Source organism: Corvus moneduloides, chromosome 29, assembly GCF_009650955.1.
Source record: "Corvus moneduloides isolate bCorMon1 chromosome 29, bCorMon1.pri, whole genome shotgun sequence".
NCBI lineage: Eukaryota > Metazoa > Chordata > Aves > Passeriformes > Corvidae > Corvus > Corvus moneduloides.
In genome coordinates, this window is record NC_045504.1 from 416388 (window position 1) to 437261 (window position 20874).

The window sequence follows — 20874 nt, forward strand, 5'->3', positions numbered from 1 at the left end:
CTCTGACTTGTATCTTCCTTGATAGGTGACTAAAAATGGCTTGTTGGTCTAATTCACCAGCAATAACGATAACTAAAGACAGCCCCCTCCTCCTGCACCCGTCCTTTTTCTGCAGCGCCCACGGAGCTGGGTCCTTGCGCTTCTCGCCTTCCACCACGACGATGCCCTTGGTGACCCCTTGAACCAGCTGGACTGAACCTCGCTGGCTTCAGCTGCCCCCACGATTGTTCCCAGGCTTTTGGGATAAGCCCCTCGGGGTGCTGAAGTGATGGGGACACCCCGCTTGCGCCTGGGCTGGAGGGAGGCAGGTGGGGCTGGGACCCGACGCACCAAGGCGAGTCTTCCTCCCTCTGGATTAGGAGCGGTAAGACCCTTGTGGGAAGCCTGGTCCGTGAGACCTCCATCCTGCAAAGTCGCGTCCCACCGAAGCGGGATCGGCTCCGGGGAGCGATGACGGGACACGGGCACGCCCCGACGGCGGCCGGTGCCCACGGACGCCGCTGGCTTCCCCTCGGCCCGGCTGGGGAGTGGGGTGTTCCCCGGGGTTTGCATCAGCCCGGGGGGCCGGTGGAGCCAGGGTGGGGCCCAAGGTGACCCGCGCCGCGCCGTGCGGGGTGAATGCCGGTGGTGGTCTTTTGCGAGGCAGCGACACGAGGGCACAAGCAGTGGCACCGAGGGCAGGTGCCCAAAAGCCGGGGCTGGGAGCAGAGAGAGCAGAGCTGCGCTGGAAGGCGCTGAGCTGCGGGCACGAGGTGTCCGGGCCCGGGCAGGGTCAGCCCGCGGGGGGACGGAGCGGCCGGAGCGCGGTGCCCGCCCGGTCAGCGCCGCTGGCATTTCCGCACGAGCTTTGCCGAGCTGCCGCCGGCTCCGGCACTTGCTGCGAACCAGGAGCGGGGCTTGGGGCTGTGCTGGATTTGGGACCCATCCTGCGACCTTTCCTTGTGGACGGGACCTCCCGAGCCGCGTCAGGGCTGTGGGAGCGAGGGCTCCCCGCTCCCGGCACGGCAGGGAGAGGCGACCGGGGCCGCGGGGTGTCGGGACGGGGCCGCGTCCCCCAAAACTGCGTCCTCGGGCGGTGTTTGCGAGCTGCCGCGGCGGAGACAGCGACTCCTGGACAAGGGACGATGCGGGGGAGCGGGTGACAAAACATAACAAAGGGAAACGGAGGGATAAAGTAATATCATGCTGTGATGTCATCCTCATCGACATAAATTATATAGAGAATAGTGTGTATTATAATACATAACGAAAGAAAAAAGAACCAAAATTGGATTTATATTTAATGAGGAGATACTATAAAAATATCTTGTCCTAGCTCCCATTTGCAAAAGTATTTTTCAGCTGGAGGGATATCTATTATTTTTTTCTCTTTTCTTTCTTTCTTAAAAAAATAATAATCTTCATACATACAAAGGCTCAGACTGTTAATATTGTTAACCTCTGAAATCAAAATACTCCAACCTGTTTTGTTTAGTGTTTGAAGGGTTTATTTTGATGCATTTCCTGGTGTTTTTTAAAGAGAGAGAGAGGAGGGAAAAAAAATTAAGATTTTAAAATTAGAACATTTCTTTATAATTTAATATTCTATTTTAATAAATGCATTTATTACATGTAAATGTAGCAAGGAACTGGGCTAATAAAAATACTTTTTATTAGGTAATTTATTATAAGAAAAAAGGATATTTTATTTTATGATAAAGTGATCCTTAAAAGTTTAGAAGGTTTAGAATATATGTAGGTTAAAAAATACATTTGTATCCAGAGTATTGCTTAAAAAGTGTTTTTAATATATGTTTCCTTTTTCGTGTGTGTGTGTGTGTATGTAAAGGTGATAGTTATGGTGCAGATAGCCCTTTCCACAAATAAGAAATTAACACAGTTGGATGTATTTAAACAAAAAAAAAAAAGAGAAAAAAAAAGGTAATTAAAAGCAGAGAAGTAGAAGAGAAAAACCACTATAAACCCAAGCCTGTGTCCCCATCCTGTGGCTGCTCCATCTGGGAATCCCCTTGGAAAGGGTCGAGGTCTGGGTGGGCTTCGGCTCCGGGCTGGCTCTGGGGCAGTCTTTGGGCGGCATCACCCCGTGCCGGCGCTGGCAAGGCCCTGCCCTGCTGTGGCACAGCACTTCCTGGGCACCCTGGGCATCCCAGGGTCCAACCCAACCCGATTCACCACCCGGGCGGGCGCTGGGGAGCAGAGTTTGCTCCTGCTGTGGTTCCCTGAGACAGGGGCTTGTGGAGAGCTGGGTGCTCGGAGGGCAAAGCTGGCACTACCCACCTCCCTGCCCTCCTCCGCCTTGTTGCCAGCACTGCCAGCCTGATCCCATCCCAGGGAGCCAGAGGAGTTTTGTCCTTGATCTGGCTCCAGAGCGCCCAGTGCAACGCGAGGGTTTATGGTCCTTTGCACAGCCTTGCTGGGAGGGACTGACAGCCGCTGCCGGCACAGACGCCCGGCTGGAGCGTGCTCGTGGGGGGCTCTGGAGACCTGAGGGTGGTCACCGTCTGTTGCCTCCCTTTAGACCTTGGCTCCGTCTCTTCCTGCGCTGGACGGCTTGCAGGGACAGGAGGGTTTGGTCCCAGTGTTCAGGCCAGGTGTGATCTTGAGAACATCCATGGTCATTCCTTTGGAGCTTGTGCCAGACCAGAGCCGTCGGCTTGTGCTGGTGCTTTGACCAGTCACGGGCTGAGCTTACACAGAGCTCCTGGCCAGCTCCAGCCCGCCCTAGATGGGAACATGTCACCCCCAAGCCAGTGTGGGCACAGCTCCTGCAAGACACCAATTGCAGGGACAGCCAGAGCAATGGGAGTGCCCCCGGCAGGGTTCCAAGCTTCCTTTAACCCAGGAAAGCACTTCAGCATGCGCTTGGCTCCAGAACATCCCGGAGTGTTTCACAGGATCTTGTCCCAGGGGCTGCTTTAGGGATGTGCTGAGCAGCCACGACCTCCCTGTGGGCTGGGGAGTGAGGGGTAGTCTGTCCCCCTCACACCCCCAATCCAGCCCATGTCCTGCTCCCCCTCCCAAAGCAGCAGGAAGATGGGGCGATGCTTCTGCTCTGTTGCCTTTCAAAGAAGCATTTTAAAATAAGATTTTTTTCTGTTTGTTTGTTTGTTTGTTTTTAACCAAAAATGAGAAGAAGAAAAAAGGTTTGCGTTGATGGGTATTAAAAAAATGTTGATAATAATAAACACTCAAATTTATTTCATATAATCCTAGAGTAAAGATTAAAAAAAATTAACTAGTTCAAATAGTAGATGCTATCCATATTGTTTAATCTATAGTAGATCCAAGTGATCCCAGACAGAGCAGAATGTAAAATAAACTTGTGAACACGATCATTGTTAACTTCCCCAGGAATTCCATCTTTTTTTGGTACTATTTTTCTGAAGCAAACAAATAAATGACTGAAAGCCTAACAAAATAATGGCCACCAACTGGTACCTTCTGTCAATCAAAGTCCTGAAGTTATTTTTATAGAGGGGAAAAAAAAGACAAAAAAAAAGGATCTAATAATATGTATTTTTTTAAAAAGATACGTTTGGGGGTTTATGTTGCTTTTTTAATAAAAATAGACAGATTTGGCTAGTCACGGAACAAAATAAGGAAGTTTTAGGCCATTAATTTTTGCCTTATTCTGACTTCCAGCCTTGGGCTTGGAGCAGGAAATTGCAGACAAATGTTCAAAGTTGCTGTTACTTTCCTTGGGCTGTTCTTGGTTTTTGAACTTCTCCAAGCACCAAAGGTGTGGGAAGATCCCGGGATGGGCAGGTGAGACCATCCCAGGTGGGAAGGCGAAGGAAAGGAAGATTGGGTGATCTCCCCTCTGTAAGGTGACAGACAGAGCTCGAAGGCAGTGAGGTGCCGGGCGGAGGCTCTGCCCTCGCACTGGGCAGTGTCAGGGCATTAGGGTTGGTTTGTTCCCTCTTTGTTTGTTTTCTTTCTTTTTCTTGGTTCTCTCTCACCCCAGTTGCGTTGCGCCGGGAGACGCTGTGCACCTCGGGATGAGCTCACTTGCTTAGCACGTGGCATCTTCCAGGAGATTTGGTTTGTTGGGTGTTTCTCTGCTTGGCCTCCAACCATCGGTTTTGAGCATTGGAGCTGCAGGTGAGATGTTTGGAAAAGTCTCTGCTGGCCTGAAAGGGCCTTCTTGCAGCTGTGCTGGGCCATGACATCCCTGATCCCACAGCTTGGCTTCCTGACAGCTGCCCCGACGCTGTCCTGCTCACGGGAGAGTGACACTCGTGGCACATGCCTGGTTTTTGGCTGCAGGAGCATGGAGGAGGCTGGAGGCCATTCTTAGCCAGCACAGTGCATTGTGTTCTGGATGGATCCTGAGTCCCTGCAGTGCCCAGAGCGGGAGCAAGGGCTCCTCGAGCTGGCAGCATGCAGTGGGTGCTGCGATGGCAGACCCGCTCTGGGCACTGCAGGGCAGGGCAACACATCCCTGACACCAGTGCTGGGGCAGCAAGTGCCCCATGCCCCTGCCAGCTACTCAGTTCGTTCCAGAGACAGGCCAGCACTTCTCTCTGGAGCAGTGGTGTTGCTTTTCACTGCACCAAAATCTCTGCTTAAAGGAGAGCTCTCAGAAAGAAACATCCGAGAGGCAGCAGCATTAGCAAAGGCAAGTGTTGCAAAGAAAACACCCTTGGAAGTTGGTTCCCTCTGGCTTTAGCCTTTGCTCCTCTCCTCTGTGTTGTGGCTCAGCCGTAGCAAACCCACGGATCTCCTGCAGCTTGGGAGCATCCACACAGATGCCTTCGAGAAGCACGGTGGTTGCCCCTTGCTCCCTGATGGTGCCTGCTCCGGGGGGCTGAGGTAGCCTTTACCAGCATTCATCACTCAGCAAAGCCATGCAATAGGTCAGGACAGGAATGAAGACAGTTCTCATTCGGTTTCTGCGTATAAATAGCACTGTGAATCTGAGATCCCTCCCCAGGACCCTCCCGGCATGCTGGGGCATTTCGAGAAGCAGGGCACAATGTCTCCTGCACTTCCAGGGGGGTTCGTGCTCGGTGGAATCAAGCGCCTGGTCCTTCCCTGCCGGGGCGGCGAGGCAGCCTGTTTGCTCTTTCAGTTTTGTTTTACCTCATTTTTTTTGATTTGATACTTGAAGAAGCGTCAGTGATGGACATTGTACAGTGGTGCCCTGGACTGGAGAGTGGATGCACTTTATCGTCACTTGTGTACGGACAGGGGGTCCCGTCCCACCTCTGCCGAGCCCCAGCAAGGTGTCCTTGGTGGCAGCAGAGCCAGCGTGGGCTGGTTCTTCCAAAACCCTTTCTAGGATGTTAGGGAGCAATCTCTGTGTTTTAGTGTGGGTTTTCACATCCTGTAGAAACGTGAAGTCATGTTCTGCTGTCAGTTGACCCAGTGAAAAATTCGGCTGGAATTGTGCTAGGCAGACTTTGGTTTGCCTGCGCCGTGCTAGCGGGAGATAGGAGAGGTTGGGCAGCTCCTGCCTCCCTCCCGTGCGGCTCCACTGTTCCAATGGGTTACTCTACTGGAATCTGGAGTCACTGCAGCCCTGGCAGGCTGCAGCATCCCCGCTGGATCTGCTCCAGCATCGCTTCAGGGCTGCTAATGGAGCAAATTGAAAGTCACCCCCAGTAAAGTGACACTAATGTAAAATCTGGAGTAGTTCCACTACTGTCTATGTGAAAATGAAGTCCCCCTCCAGTGGTGGCACCGGGTTGCTGACAGCAGGATGTGCTTTCTGGGCTTACGATGATGCTTTTGAAACAACTTGCAGAGAAACGGAGTGGTGAGAGGTAGCAGTGTGGTGTGGCCGTGGAGATCTGCTCTTGGCTCCTGGGAGCTGGGACACAAGATGCGGTCACAGGCTGTTTTGCTTATGTGAAACCATCAGCATTCTTTTTTCCTTTTTCTTTATGAATTCCGTTCAAGATAATCATTAAACAAAGGGGGAAAAAAGGACTAGGGGCTGGAGCATGGCATTTGCTCCTGAGTTAGAAAGCAGTGTTAAGCAAACGTGAAAGGCAATGGGCATGAAGGCTGGCAGATCTCAGACCGGCAGGTCTGATCGAACCGCAGCCACTGCAGAGCCGGCTCTGATCCCAGCCCCAGGCAAGCCGAGGAAATCCCCAGGGATGCCCAGAGCAGCCCCGGGCATCCGACTGCGCAGTCGGGAGCCTGTGAGGCTGAAGAGGATTTCCTCCGGCTCTGCCCTGGTATCAAAGAGATCCAGGCTCCAGCTTGCTACCGTTGGGACTCTGGCAGAGCAGCTCCAGTGGGATTTCCCACATGAGACGTGCTGAAATGAAACCCAAGCCACGGGGTCCCTGCAGCAGCTGATCTCACTGATACCCACCCAGGGGAGCACAGCCCTCCCGCGCCCTTCATGGCTTTGCTTGCACAGCACCACGTTGGCTTCCTCTCATCCTCGCTTCAGACTGATGTACAAGTTCGTGTGTATCCGCTCTCCCTTGGATCTGGGCGCTGTCACACGGTCCTGCTCCATGGTACTCCCACCTCGTGCTGAGCCAGCTGGCCACGGAGTGGCCCGGCCATTGCCAGCCATGCCGACTCTGTGGCCCTTCCATTGAAAGTCCATTCCCTATTATTTTGTGTTTGCTTTTTTTTTTTTCCCCCTCTTTTCTTTTAACGTCATAGGAAACCTGTAGTTGGGATTGTTACTATTGGAAACCGATCACATGTTCCATCCAGGTATTTTCATCTCTCTGGCGTGACGCAAAAATAAAAGCCTGAGAGAGAGATATAACCGAACATAGAAGTAGAGTTAGGCTTGTTGTCTGAGTTTTGAGGCATATAGTATAATGGGAGAAGGAAAAAAATTAAAATAAAAGAAAATTAAAATAATGATGTTGCACAACTTGTAGAAAACAAAGAAGGGAAAGGGTTAATGTATTAAATGTGCTAAATTACATTAAGAACTTAATTTTATTAAAGTATTATTACTTAAGAAATTTGGTATCTGCTCCTGGTTTGTGTCTGTTCACACTTGAGGAAGGGCCGGGAGCAGTGCTTGGGAACAAGGCCCTGCTGGGCTGAGTTCCAGGGTAGTGGGGCTGGACCTCCCTCTGCCATCCCTCCTGGACCTCCCACCAGTCCCAGGCTTTTGGCAGCACTTCTTGGGGTTCATTAAAGCACTTGTGAGATGATAAGCCTCCTGAGGAAGCTGCTTCTCCCAGTCCTGGTGCAAGCGGGTCCCATGTCCATGGGCGACCCTGTGCCACATTTTGCCCTTCCCGCTTCTTCATGCCAGCAGAAAACATCTAAAAACTGGAAAGGCTGGAACAAAACTGAGTTGCCGAGCCCAAAAGTGTCTCCATGAGTCTAAATGAACTCATCATCCCATGTGTCCATGCCAGTGCCAAGCTGATGGCACATCCAATGGCAGTGAGCCCCAAGGAGCGCTTGGCTCAGCCCTGTCCCTTTGTGGAGCCCTTTGGAGCAGCACCCGTACCCCGCACGCCCACCTCTCCAGCCGGTGGGGCTGACATCACCTCTTGGCACCGTGTTTTGGTGTGGGCAGATGGTGTGGGAGGAGGTGGTGCTTGCCAGCTCCAACTGGTCTGCAAGTTGCCAGGGCTTTGCCAGCTGAGGTGGGCATGGGGTAGAGCCCAGTCCATGGGGCAATGGTCACCATTCACCTGGGGACAGCCCTCAGCTGTGGTCAGACCCAGGGTATGGGAGAGGATGGGGCTGGCCAGCTCAGGGACTAGGCTGCCTCTGGAGGGGGCAGGGCCGTGGCGTAGGGACACAGTGCCAAGGGCTGGAGCCAGGGATAGGGTGGCTGCACTGTGGGTGGATAAAAAGGGGCACCCATAGGGTGCATCCTCAGCTGCCCCTGTGCCAGCAGCAGGATCCAACCTGTTCTTCTAATCCTGAATTTCAAGCTCTCCCCTCTGGCCTCCCAGTAGGACATCCCCCTGCCCAGGCTACATTCACACCTTCCTCCCAACCCTCCTCCTCCTCCTCACCCTTCATTGCCTGTGGATGCTGCCCAGCTGCCCCATGTGAGGCTGGCACTGCTCCTGCCTCAAGGAAAGACCTGACAGAGAGAGAAAATGCCTCAACAGCAGTTTTATTTGGGGATTTTGCCTCAAATTCTGTTTCATCAACAAATTGTGCCCCAAGGGGAGACCCTGGCCCAGATCCTACTGGCACAGCCCAGTGAGATGCAGTGACTGCGGGCAGCTGTGAAAAGAAAGAGATTCCCCCAAAACCCCACACTGCGACAGGGGCCACGCTCCCAGCACTGGGTCAATGGGGCAGGCTTTCCCACCTGCACCCCTCTTGATTGACACCTGCCAATCACCCCTGCCAGCAGCACTGGGCTCAGCACAGTCTGTCCCAGCATCCTGGGTGATGTCCACCCTGGGGAGTGGCTGCTGTCCCCCAGGCAGGGGACAAGGCCACTGCCATCCCACCGATGCAGCAGACACTCCATGCAGTGGTGGCCTGTCCCCAGGCTGGGCCATGCAGCCACCAGCCACGATGGCCAAACACTCGAGCAGGGAAGGGCCAAGCCATGCCAGGGGGTCCTCACAGCTGGAGCCGAGGGGTCCCCAGTGCTGACACCGGCTCCCACACGGGAAGCTGCGCAGAGGGACCATGTGCCCACCCTCAGCACCTCATCCCTGCCCTCACCCTCAGCCCCCCAAACCCCCTCCTTGGGGCTTCCCAAAGGCCAAGGCCCCCCAGCCCCTGCTCCCATCTCTTTCCATGGAAGAATCACAGCTTTTCTTTTTGCTGGGGTCATGCTGCGGGGGGGGTCACAACACAAAAACAGTGTCACCCCCACCCCCACCCTGGATGGCCCCAGCAGCACCCAGAGGCACTCCCAGCTCTTGGTGCCGCAGGGACAGGGCTGGGCACAACCATCTGCATCACTGCTGGTTTCGCCAGGCAGGAGAAGGCTGCACCCAGTGTCCCCCTCCCCACCCACCCCACGGGGCTGCACACAGGGCGTCACCAAACAGGGACTCACCATGTTCGGGCTTGTTCAGTGCCACCCAGTCACCCAGTGACTGAGCCTGCAGGGCTAAAGGGAGCAGGGACACAGGGGATGGCATGTCCCCGACCTTGGGGAGAGAGGGGAGACACCCTGATGCTTTGCCTCCCCCCTGTTTTTGCTGGTCCTACATAAACACAGGCGAAGCAGCATATGGGCAGTGTGATGGTGCACACAAAAGCAGCCACCAGCCTGCACTGCTCAGGGAGCTGCAGCGGGCAGAGGTAGAGGGTGAGACATATGATGCCACCATGTGCTGGGTGGTGGGGGGTCAAGGTGGGGGGCTCAGATGTTCTGGCAGCAGGGCGCTTGCCGACCCTCCTGCTGCGTGGGCAGCACCCGGATGGGCTCGATGGTGGTGGAGGGGCCGAACTCTGACTCCGGCTGCCCAGTGATCTGCCTCTGGGACACGATGCGGTAGATCTCTGCCAGCAGAGAGAGAAGTGAAAAATCAATTCTTTAGGTAGGTATTTCAGTGGGGGATCTGCTCCTTCCACAAACACAGAGATCCAGGGGTGCAAATGCCCACCTCTCGCCCTCCAGGGGAGCAGGATTCCAACCCAGTACCCACCCAGGGGGTGTCCTGGGAAAACACAATGTCCAAAGCCATCTCTATTCCTGTCCCTCCCTTTCCTGGTTGCCCCTTACCCGAGAGGATGTTGTGGAAAGCAGTCTCCACATTGGTGGAGTCCAGAGCAGATGTCTCAAGGAAGGACAGCCCATTCTTCTCTGCAAGAACAGTGAGCTCAGGTGAGTGCCATGAACTCCAGCCAGATGGGATGGGGCTGGACAGGGTGGGGGAAGATACCTGCGAAGCCCCTGGCCTCATCGGTGGGCACAGCCCGCAGGTGCCGCAGGTCGCTCTTGTTGCCCACCAGCATGATGACAATGTTGGCGTCAGCGTGGTCCTGCAGCTCCTTCAGCCAGCGCTCCGCGTTCTCGTACGTCAGGTACTTGGCGATGTCATAGACGAGCAGAGCTCCCACGGCCCCCCGGTAGTACCTGGGGGACAGTGAGGGGAGAGGGTCACAGCAGGGCCCCAGGCAAGGGCCCCAGGTTGGGAGCAAGGAAACTCACGCTGAGGTGATGGCACGGTACCGCTCCTGCCCCGCCGTGTCCCAGATCTGAGCCTTCACTGTCTTGTTGTCCACCTGGATGCTCCTCGTGGCAAACTCCACCCCGATGGTACTCTTGCTCTCCAGGTTGAACTCATTGCGGGTGAAGCGCGAGAGCAGGTTGCTCTTCCCCACCCCAGAGTCCCCTATGAGCACAACTGGGGGGCACAAATACAGTGTCAGCTCCCCCAGCCACGCAGGAAAGCTGCCCATCCCACAGCCCGGCAGGGATGGGAGTGTCCCCATCTGCCCTCCCCATCTCCTTCTCACCCAGGAGAAGCTGACAGGTGAGGGGTAAAGCAGAGCAGGACCAGCTGCCTCCACTCCTCCCGGCAGCATCACTGCTGCCTATAAATACCCCTTGAGAAAATCCCTGCCGTCACTGGGAAGTTGCCAGGAGTTTCTGTCCCTGGGGATGGGAAAGCACCATATGCAGTGATGTACCCAAAATGGGCAGAAAACCAGGGGCAGGACCTGTGTGGGGAGAGCCAGGCCAGAGGCCAGGCAGAGCTGGGGCTCCTCTTGCCAACCCTGTGTGCCCTCCAACCCTGAGAGCACATAGGAGGACTTAAAGACATGATTTGAAAGGAAGCATCCTCCTCCTCCTCCACTGCTGCTGGTCCAGCCCAGGAGCTGGGAAGTCCCTGGGTGTGGGTTAAATGCATTTTCTGCCTGTCCCAGATCTGGTTGGTTCCTGTAAAACCTGGTGAAACAGGCTCTGGGGAGCTTTATCACACACCTCCCCAGTCAAGTTTGTTGAGTTTATGACTCAACAGCTTTTTGGGTTTATTTTTTAAATTGTTTTTAATTCCCTCGCTGCCGACCCTGTTCATTCCCCAGGTGTACTCAGACACTTCACTTCGCCCACCTGTGGGACATGTCTCCACAGCAGGGCTGAGGTCACAGCCATCCAGTGACCATGGTGGGGAGGACTCAGGAACAGCAGCACCAGCAAGGGGCCACTGGGACACCACACACTGCAGGAGCTACAGCAAGGCACAGCTACACTCGCTCAAGGCTCAGCAGCCACCATCCTGCAAGGATGTTGCTCCATGTCCTGGATAACCCCTTCCCACCAGCTCCAGCCCGTAGACATGGCTCCCTTGCATGGTGCAGAGCCTCCAACAGTGCAGCCACCCTGTCGACAAAACCCTCAGTGTAGGGCAGCCAGCAAACAGCCTGGCTCCAGGAAGCCCAGCAGGATGTGGAACAGCTCCCTAGGATCACCGAGGGGAACTGGAAGGCACCAGAGCATCGCCGGCAATTGCTGTGTCAGGACAGCCAGCAAATGAGGGAAGGGCAGCTCCTCCATAGCATCACAAGGTGGTTTGGGTGGATGGGACCGTAAAGCCCATCTTGTTCCACCGCCTGGTTCCACTGTCCCAGGTTGCTGCAAGCCCCGTCCAACCTGGCCTTGAACACTTCCAGGTATGGGACAGTCACAGCTTCTCTGGGAAACCTGTGCCAGGGTCTCCCCACCCTCACAGGCAAGAATTCCTTCCCAATAGCCCATCTATCCCTGCCCTCTGGCAGTGGGAAGCCATTACCTGTGTCCTGTCACTCCAGGCCCTTGTCCAAAGTCCCTCTCCAGCTCTCCTGAAGCCCCTTTAGGCACTGGTCTAAGGAGCCTTTTCTTCTACAGGCTGAATATCCCCAACTCTCCCAGCCTGGCTCCAGCCCTTGAAACATCTCTGTGGCCTCCTCGACTTGTTCCAGGAGCTCCACATCCTTCCTGTGGTGGGGGGCCCCCGAGCTGGAGGCAGCTTTGCAGGGGAGTCTCACCAGAGTGGAGCAGAGGGGCAGAACCCCCCTGCTTTGCCCAGCTGCTGGGGAGGCTTCTCAGCTGCTGCCCACTACACAGAGCTCTGAGAGGACCATAACAGCCTGGACAAGACGGTAGGAAATGCAGGCCAGTGGCGAGCCAGGTTCATTACCACTTTCTGAGCCTCGAAGTTTTGATCTGAGCTCGGTTGTTTACCAGCAACAGGAAATTGCTGCTTCCCCAGCTCAACTGCCACAATCCCCATCCTGGCAGTGCCTGCTCCATGACAGGCTCCAGAGGGCTTTGGACCACACCAGGGATGCAGGGTGGGTGGTGCAGGGTCCTGCAGCCTGTGCGGGTGATGAGCCCCATGTCCTTGAGCTTCAATGGCTTGAGGAGCTGGAGCAGCATCCCCCACCCCAGGTACAAAAGCATTTGGCACATTCTGTCCTCACTGCCTCTGAACACATCCTGCAAGCACTGGTGAACATCCTCGGCACACCACGTCTCACTGCAGGGAGGGAATCAGCCTGGAGCTCCACACAGGGCCCCAAGGAAGGGTCCCAGGAGCAGCCATGCCCAGAGCTGTTCCTCAGCCACAGAGCCCCTCCAGCAGTATCAGGGCCTTGCACAGCTGGAATGTGCATTGTGCTTTGCAACAACTGATGCTCCCATTTCAGTGGAGCTCGGGATAAAGCTGCTTCCAGCTGTGACAATCTCCCTTTCTCCGGGGAGAGGCTGGGCTCGCAGAGCTGTTGGACCTGGCAGCACTAGCCCAGCTCCATGCCCCTGGACGCTGCATCCCCCTTCGACTTTGCTCCTGCTTTGGGAGGGATGAGCTGCCCTTGCATTGAAAACTGAGTTTTCCTATTTTTCAAGGACTCCAGAGACCACCATGAGACCCAGGAAGGGAATGAAGAGGCTATGGTGAGCTGCTCCCAGCCCTGGCTCCTGTAGGATGACAGGGGATGCATAGACACAGGAGGACCATGTGCTGAAGCCCCCTCAGAGCCACGCTGCTGGCACAGCATGGGGCAGGAAGTGCAGAACAAAGCAGCTGGGCATCGTACTTGAGGCACTGCTCAGCATCAGAGTTTCCCCCACACCAGGTCCCAGACTAACTCCAGGGAGGAGGATTTTCCTGGGCAGTGGCCAGGGAAGGTGTGCAAGGAGCCAGGGGCTACCAGCATGTTGCTGGCTGGAATTACATCGTGTCGGTGGCTAGAATTACTCGGGGCCCTTCGGGCAGGCTGACTCACAGCCGCCCACTGGTGAGCTCACACCCTGGATTTTATGGCTCAGGAGGCTGTGGCATTGCCAAGATGTCCCTTTGCTTCCCCAGCACCTGCTTTGGCCACAGCAGACCGCAGGGGAGCCTGGCATGCACAGGGATGTGGGCGCTTCACGGGGATGCGGGGCTCCCACAGCCAGAAACGCCAGCGCTGGGTCCTCAAGGGCCTGTCCCTGTCCCCCAGCCGCCCCGTGCACAGCAGTGAGCTCATACACGACCGGCACCAGGAAGGACATGCCCGGACCCCTGGATCCTTCCCCTCCACCGCAGCCGGGGAGCAGCACGGCTTTCTCTCCTGGGGTTGATTCCTCAGCTCCCAGATGTGCTCCCACGGGTGCTCAGGGGCCGACACGGCACCCACAGAGCCCCACAGACCAGCCTTCCCCACCACCCCCGGGAGCAGCACCCTGCCCTGGCCACAGCCATCCCTCCCCGGACGCCGTGCGCTCAGGCCAGGGCTCCGGCCTCCTCCCGCAGCAGTAAAGAGCTGCTGTAAGGAGCACCGGACCTCAAACCATCAGACCAGCTCCAGCAAACCCCCCGAGCATGGCAGCGTCTCAACCCCAGCCCCACCAGTATCCACCCTCCTTCCCAGCACAGTGGAACACCACAACAAGCCCCCCTCCGCCCCGTCCCGAGAACTGGGAACTGGCTGTTATATCCCAGTACAAGCCCCCAGCCTCCAGTCCCATCCCGAGCCAGCCCTGACGGCAGCGGGCTGAGACCGGCCACAGCTCACTGCAGGCACGGCCAGCGTGGCCGGGCAGCAGACCCACCTTTGAAGAGATAATCGTACTCATCATCCTTGCCCCGCATCTCGCCCAGCACCACAGCCCCACTCCCACTGGGCCAACTGGGATTTCCGGGCCTTATCCAGCCCTGGCAGGGGCTGTCCCCCGCCACCCATTGGTGGCCACAGCCTTTCCTGCTCCACACCCATTGGCGGCCGGGGCTGCCCGTCAGCACTCAGGTGCGCTCACCTAGGCCAGGTAAGGGGGGCAGGGATGCTGCATGGCGGCAGGGACAGGCCACCGCCTGTGTGTGCTCCTGGGGGGGACAGTGACGGCCACGCGCTCCACGCAGAACCGTGGAGCTGGGCTGGCACGTCTGGCGTGGTGCAAAGGGAAAGCGAGTGAAAACACAGAGAATCCAGCAGGAATTCTCACGTTTCCGAGGGGTTTCAGATAACTGGCAGAGGCTGCGTCATCATTTGAACGGATAAAGTTCAAACAGGGGACGTAAACTGGGAAAGGCTGCATGGGGAGTGGCACAGCGGGAGCATGGCTTTAGGGTGGGAGTGGGCACAGAGGGAACATGGCATCGGGGTGGGAGGGGGCACAGGGGAGCCCTGGCATCCTGCTGGGCTGCTTTGGAGGCCACGATCTTCAGCACATCATGAAGGTGGGGACCCAGGGCGTTGACCACAAACACGCAGGAATTCCAGCTCAGTAAACCTGCATTTCACAAGTCCTTTAATGATTGCGTCACACCCGTGCTGGACACAGAGCTGCTCCCGGCCCCACGGCACTGGGCCCCGTGCCGAGCCCTGTTCTGCCATGCAGACAGCAGCACCTTTGCTTGGTCTGGCTGTCACACTTGCCCCATGTCTAAGGATGGGACAGATGTCTAGGGATGAGACAGCCACGGGCTGAGTGCTGCCACTTCACTCCTGAGGGCTTGGCTCAACTCCAGAGCAGTCCCTGGTGGGACAGACACCTGTTGGTCAGCCACATCCTCAGCACGTGGCACAGGGTGGCCCTACAGGAGCAACCCCAGGGGCAGAGGCAATCAGAGAGCTCCCGTTGCTGGCATGATCCTGCCCAGAACCTCCTGGCTTCTTCCCCAGAGGTGCCTCAGGGGTGTCCTGGTCCTTTGCCCTGCAGGTCCACAAGGGCTGATACGGTGCGTGACAGTGGTGATGCTAATCAGGGCCCAGCAAAAATGAAACAGAGAGAGAAGAGCTCCTGGAACTGGTGCTTCTCACTGTTTATGGCAGAATTTGGCTCCTGTCCAGGCTGTTGGTCCCCACTGCACCAGGACAGGGATGTCACTGCAGGCAGGGTGACACCAGCCTGTGCTGGATGCCACTGGTGTGTCCCGGGGCCGTGAGGTTCCCCGGGGGCTTCCCGGGGTGCCCAGCGGGCTCAGAGGGCCACGCAGCACGGGCGCCTCTCTGCCTGTGCTGGGGCCGTGCTTGCGGGGTTCTCGCTGGCAAGTGACACCGTGTTGCTTTGGCTGCTCCTCTGCTTCTGCTTCTGCACTTTGTAGAAGATTTCTGCAAAAGAAGTGCCAGGAGGTCTGTGTGCCAGCCACGGCCCCCTGGGGATGCAGGGACAGCTTCAAGCTTGCAGCCCCCACTGCTTGCCCACAGCTCGGCATTCTGGTGGCTCTCCTTCCCCTCTACACAGGGAGGGGTGACTTGAGGGGTGACAGGGGAGCAGCTCCCACAGGGTGCATCCCTGAGAGGCGCCTGAGGAACACCCTGTGCTTAGGCAATTTCCTCTTGCCCAACCTGGGATTAGTGCTTCACCCTGTGCTGGGGCTGGCAGCTCACTGGGCCAGGCTGGTTCAGCACAGCACTGCACGGCACAGCATGGCGTGGTTCAGCACTGCACGGCACAGCATGGTGTGGTACAGCACTGCACCGCTTGGCATGGCTCAGCACGGCATGGCACACTTCACTGTCCGGATGCTGCTGCCATTCCTGGAGAGCTGCTCTTGGACTCCATCCCTGTCCCCCCAGGTCCCCATGGCTGGTTTGGCAGGATGCTGGAGACATCAAGTCATGAGCCCAGGACAACAGGGAGGAGACTGGAGATTACGGGGGAGAAGCAGCCCCTGGGGCTTCAGGGACGCCCAGGGGCTGTGAGAACAAAGCTGCGGGTGTGGGGAGCGAAACGCCCAGCACCAAAGGCTGAAAACCAAACCAGCCAGAAAGACAACACCAAAACCAGCCCCAAAGACCTCATGAAACTAGCTCCAAATAGCTCAAGTGGAGCAGGGAGAGAAGTGCTGCACATCGTCTGCCCAGCCCTGCGTCCCTGGGAAGCTACCCTGTGATGCCCTGGGACCCTGCTGCACCACGGTGCCAGTGTCCATACCCTTCAGGATGGTCTCAAATGCTTCCTCAACATTGGTGGAGTCCAGTGCCGAGGTCTCGACGAACAGCAGCCCGTTGTTGTCTGCAAGGAAAGGAGCCCCTGAGATGATGCAGACCCCAGTGAGGACGTGGCTCCAATCCGGAGCACCTTTAGAGGTGTTTAGGTATCTGCAGTGGTGCAGGTCCACACTATTGGGGAGGTTCTCAAGCCCCCAGCCCTGTGGCAGGGTGCCAGCCTGTACCTGCAAACATTTTTGCCTCCTCCATGGGCACCTCCCGAGCCTGTGCGAGGTCAGTCTTGTTCCCCACCAGCATGACAACGATGCTGGCCTCGGCATGGTCGTACAGCTCCTTCAGCCAGCGGTCCACCACATCGTACGTCTGGTGCTTGGTGATGTCAAACACGACCAGGGCACCCACAGCCCCCCGGTAATACCTATGACACAACCCCATCATCATTCCATGCTCCAGATCTCCCCCCAGCATCCTCACCCATGGGGCTGAACCATGAGAGCATTCCCCTCCAGGTCCCAGGAGAAGCACGGATTTCAGGCCTCCCATCCTTACGCTGAGGTGATGGCGCGGTACCGCTCCAGTCCGGCAGTGTCCCAGATCTGAGCCTTCACCACGGCGTCTCCCACCAGGATTGTGCGGGTGGAGAACTCCACGCCGATGGTGGTGCGGCTGTCGTGGTTGAACTCGTTGCGGGTAAAACGAGAGAGCAGGTTTGTTTTTCCCACCCCAGACTCCCCGATCAGGACGACTGTGGAAGGAAGGAGAAATCCCACTGGACTGCCCCAGCTACCAGCACTGGTTACATGGGCATCGCTTGCTGTCTGATGACCCCAGACAGGCTGCAGAGCCTGGGCAGCTGTGTGGGTTTAACCCCTGGTGTGGTCACTCCTTCAGCAAATGGGGTTCCCCGTGGCAGCCCAACTGTGCTCCCTAGTGCTGGTGCAGCCCCAGAGCTGTTCAGGGGGGCCATGGCTACTGCACTCTGGGCAGCAGGAGCAGGGTGAGGATGTTGGTGAGTCCTGGGTCACCCTGCTGCAGTGGGCACCCAGAACGGGCGGCACACCGGAGCCTGTCTGTCTCCACTCGCCCAAAGGGAGCACTGAGCTCCAGCAGAGTCCAGCCAGTAGCACCTGGCAGAAACCGGGTGGGCCCAAAGAGCTCAGGATGGGAGGTATGAGGCTGTGCCCCCATTTCTCCAGCTCACGTTTGACCCCCATGTCCTCTGCATGTGCCACCACCCAGGTCACCACAGCAAATGACTTTTCAATACCCACTGCTCTCGGGGGTTACAGACTCTCATGGCATTTATGTCTCACACACTCATGCCCCAGCTTTCACAGCCCCATCCCACACCAGCAATTTGCCTGGCACTCTACACCTGCAGCCTTGGGATGAGTGTGGATCTCCCCGGGCCCCTGTGCACCCTGGTGCCGCTCACCAGCCCTGGCCTCACTGCTGTCAGTGGTCGGTGCCTGCTCCCCAGTCCCCTGACCTTGTGTAGCTCCCGGTGCCCATCACAGCTGCAGGGAGAGTCAACAACGTCCCAGCTCGGGACACAGCAGCTCAGCGGAAAAGGCACCCTAGTTCCCTCCCCGCAGCTCCTGGCTTTCTGCTCCACCCCTTTTGGGGAAGAGGGGGGTCGCATCGAGCGCAGGACTCACCCTTGAAGACAAAGTTATAATCCTCCTCGGCGCTGCCCATGTCGCCCCGGCTGCCGCCTGCCCTCGCAGGGCCGCCCGGAGTTTCCTCCTTCCCGCTGCCAAGCCTCGAGCAGATGGCGGGGCGGGCCGGGCTCCCGGAGGCGCCGAGGGAGGAGACGGAGAGACCGAAGGTTCCTCTCTGTCGGGGAGCGAGCGGAGCCAAGGGGGTCCCGCGGAGGGTCTGGGGCAGCGGCGGCGGCACAGGCGGGGTTGGCGACAGCGCGGCCGGTTGACTCAAGGGGTGGGACTGGGTGTCGCAGCGCAGGTTGGGCAGGTAGTGTCACCCCTGGGACCGTCACGGGGTGGCTGGAGGAGGAGCCAGGGCCTGATGCTGAGTGCGGGGTAGGCTGGGGCAGCGAGGACAGCATGAACAGTACGGGCAACACGGACAGCGTGGTCAGGGAAGGGTGCGAGGGCACTGTGGGGTGTGAGGGCAGCGTGGGCAGGGGCAGCGCAGACACAACAGCGAGGGCAACCCGAGCAGCGTGCGCACTGAGGGTGGCACGGGCGGGGAGGGCAGCGATGGCAGAGCGGGGCAGCATGGGCAGAGCGGGACAGTGTGTGGTGCGATGGCAGCAAAGGCAGACCGGGGCAGCAAGGGCAGAGGAGGGCACTCTGGGGAGTGATGGCAGCGAGGGCAGCTGTGCCACGAGCAGAACCCCCGCTCAGCCCGGCTCCCGCCGGCCGTGAATGTTCCCTCGCCTCTGCTGCCATCGTGTGAAAGCCAGGGAAACTGGGACGGGAAGGAGCCCCCACCACCCCCAGCTATCCCAGTGCGACCAGCAGGGCTGTGCAGGGGCTCGGCTCTGTTGTAACCCCTCTTCTTTGACAGCAGCCCGTTGCAAGTTCTTGTCTTTCCCCAGGGCAATGGGCACCTCCAACTCCCAGCCCAGCCGGGTTGTGCTACCCCTCAGCTCCCGCAACAACAGACGCAATGGACACAAGCATCAAACACACTTTATTCCCCCAGCTTTTGTATTCCCCCCACCTTATTTTTAGGACCACACTAGAGCTCCGGGATGCCCATGGGGCCACTCACACCCAAGCCACGGCGGTGACGGTGATGGCTTTGGAGCCCAGTGGCACCTCGGAGCCCTCCGCTGCCTGCTCACGATGCGGCCACCTGCGTGAGCGGCTCCTCCAGGTACTGGACCAGCGCCTGTGCCTGCAAGCAGAAAATGGCATGAGCCATGCATGCGCAGGTGGGTTTTGCAACCTGTGTGCCCACTGCCCACTTGCTTATTGTAATTTATATTTCAGTTTAGAGCCTTAAAAAGGTGTGATGTGGCACCTGGGCAGGCATGGGGGACAGAGGAGTCTCTGCAAGGTGCAAAGAGTGTCCCAGGCATGGCAGCTTCCTCCAGCCCTTCCATCCCAATCCTCTTCAACAGCTCTTTTCCACACCAAGGCAGGGATGCAGGCCTGCAGCCCCCCTGGCCACCTCCCCACCAGCATTACCTTGGCCTTCAGCATCCCAAATCCAACTGTCTCCTTGGCATACATGCAGAGCAGCAGGTTTGCCACCCGTGTGATGGCCACTCGCCCCTCCTGCCCAGGGAGAAACAGCACCTGTCACACCCCAGCTTGGCCTGGACCCCCAGCACCACAGCCAGGTCCCCAGGGAGGGCGGGGCAGGGCCCAGCCCCACATACCATACAGTCCATGAGGATAAATTTGAGGTTGTCCTCATTGAACGCCTGGTGCCCATTCTTGTCATAGGCCACCCAGATGTTGCTGGCGATGGCTGCAGTGACCCTGGCATCAGTGTCCCCGTAGCCCGAGTAGGCAAGCAAGGACCCCTCGTTGTTCAGCAGCCTGGGAAGGACACAGTAGGGCAAACTGATGCCTTTAACACCAGACCCCCTTTCAGTACCAGGAGTAGAGCAAACCCTCCCACCCAGTCCTGAGCACTGTTCCCAAGACACCCTCACTTTGCAGGCGTTTTGGCAGGGGGTGGAGGGGGCTTCAAAACCAGAAAGCTCTGCAGTGGCACCAGGCCTGAGCAGGGCAGTGCAAGGCTGTCGTGGCTGTCTGTTGAAGCAGTGGGACCTGCCAAAGGCTGGGCATGAGTCTGCTGGACAAACACTACACTGTGCATGGCCCCAGGTCTGTGCATGGCCCTGGCACTGCGCACGAGGCATCCCAGCACCAGGCATCGGGAACGGTGCAAGGCCACAGCCCCACACACTGTGCACAGCCCCAGCACCGTCTGTAGCCCAGCACCGTGCAGGAGGTGTGTGTGGCCTCAGTCCCATGCCTGCCCCTGGTGCAGCCCCTCACCTTCCCCAGGCAGGGACAGGAGCATCCCTGGGCAGGGGCAGGAGCAAGGGCAGGCGGCATCCTTGGGCAGGGACAGGAGCAGGGGCTGGGGGCAGGGGAAAGGCAGGCAGCATCCTTGGGCAGGAACAGGGGCAGCATGCCCGGGGCAGGAGCAGGGAGCATCCCCCAGTGCAGGGACAGGGGCAGGCAGCATCCCTGAGGCAGCATGCCCGGGGCAGGAGCAGGGACAGGGTCTGGGGCAGGAGCAAGGGCAGGGGCAGGGACGGGGGAATGGTAGGCAGCATCTCCGGGCAGGGGCAGCATCCCCTGGGGCAGGGACAGGGGCAGCATCTGCCGGGGTAGGTACAAGGGAAACAACACCGGGCAGGGAAAGCATCTCCCCGCAGTGGCGTCACCCCCATCAGGGACTGCCCGGTGCCCGCCGCCCCCCGCCCGGGCCCCGCACTCACAGGGTGCTCTGGACGCCGCCGGTGTTGGCCTGGCTGAGCACCTGCGTCAGGGCCTTGGGCCGCAGCATGGCCGCCGCCGGGACCGCGGCGCGGGGGTGGGGCCGCGCCGGGCGGGGCCGTCACGGGGCCGCGCCGGGCCCGGAGCATCTCGGGGGCTGTAGTCCCGCCCG

The 20874-nt window shown here is 58.1% G+C and overlaps 3 protein-coding genes across 3 annotated transcripts; all 3 read right to left on the reverse strand.

Moving 5' to 3' along the window:
- Positions 1 to 8046: 8046 nt before the first annotated feature.
- Positions 8047 to 14043, reverse strand: LOC116436459 (ras-related protein Rab-11A-like). Its single transcript, XM_032093594.1, has 5 exons — positions 13937 to 14043; positions 10070 to 10265; positions 9801 to 9994; positions 9641 to 9721; positions 8047 to 9417 (listed from the first exon to the last, which is right to left on the reverse strand). The coding sequence occupies exons 1-5, from the start codon at positions 13974 to 13976 to the stop codon at positions 9278 to 9280; spliced, it is 651 nt and encodes a 216-aa protein (XP_031949485.1). The 5' UTR covers positions 13977 to 14043; the 3' UTR covers positions 8047 to 9277.
- Positions 14044 to 14615: 572 nt separating this feature from the next.
- On the reverse strand, positions 14616 to 18817 carry RAB25 (RAB25, member RAS oncogene family). The gene is made up of 5 exons (XM_032093565.1): positions 17937 to 18817; positions 16828 to 17023; positions 16503 to 16696; positions 16262 to 16342; positions 14616 to 15435 (listed from the first exon to the last, which is right to left on the reverse strand). Exons 1-5 carry the CDS (start codon positions 17974 to 17976, stop codon positions 15305 to 15307), a joined length of 642 nt encoding a protein of 213 aa, XP_031949456.1. The 5' UTR covers positions 17977 to 18817; the 3' UTR covers positions 14616 to 15304.
- Positions 18818 to 18914: 97 nt separating this feature from the next.
- Positions 18915 to 20830, reverse strand: LAMTOR2 (late endosomal/lysosomal adaptor, MAPK and MTOR activator 2). Its single transcript, XM_032093566.1, has 4 exons — positions 20705 to 20830; positions 19628 to 19790; positions 19434 to 19523; positions 18915 to 19140 (listed from the first exon to the last, which is right to left on the reverse strand). The coding sequence occupies exons 1-4, from the start codon at positions 20770 to 20772 to the stop codon at positions 19084 to 19086; spliced, it is 378 nt and encodes a 125-aa protein (XP_031949457.1). The 5' UTR covers positions 20773 to 20830; the 3' UTR covers positions 18915 to 19083.
- Between the last annotated feature and the right edge of the window lie 44 nt (positions 20831 to 20874).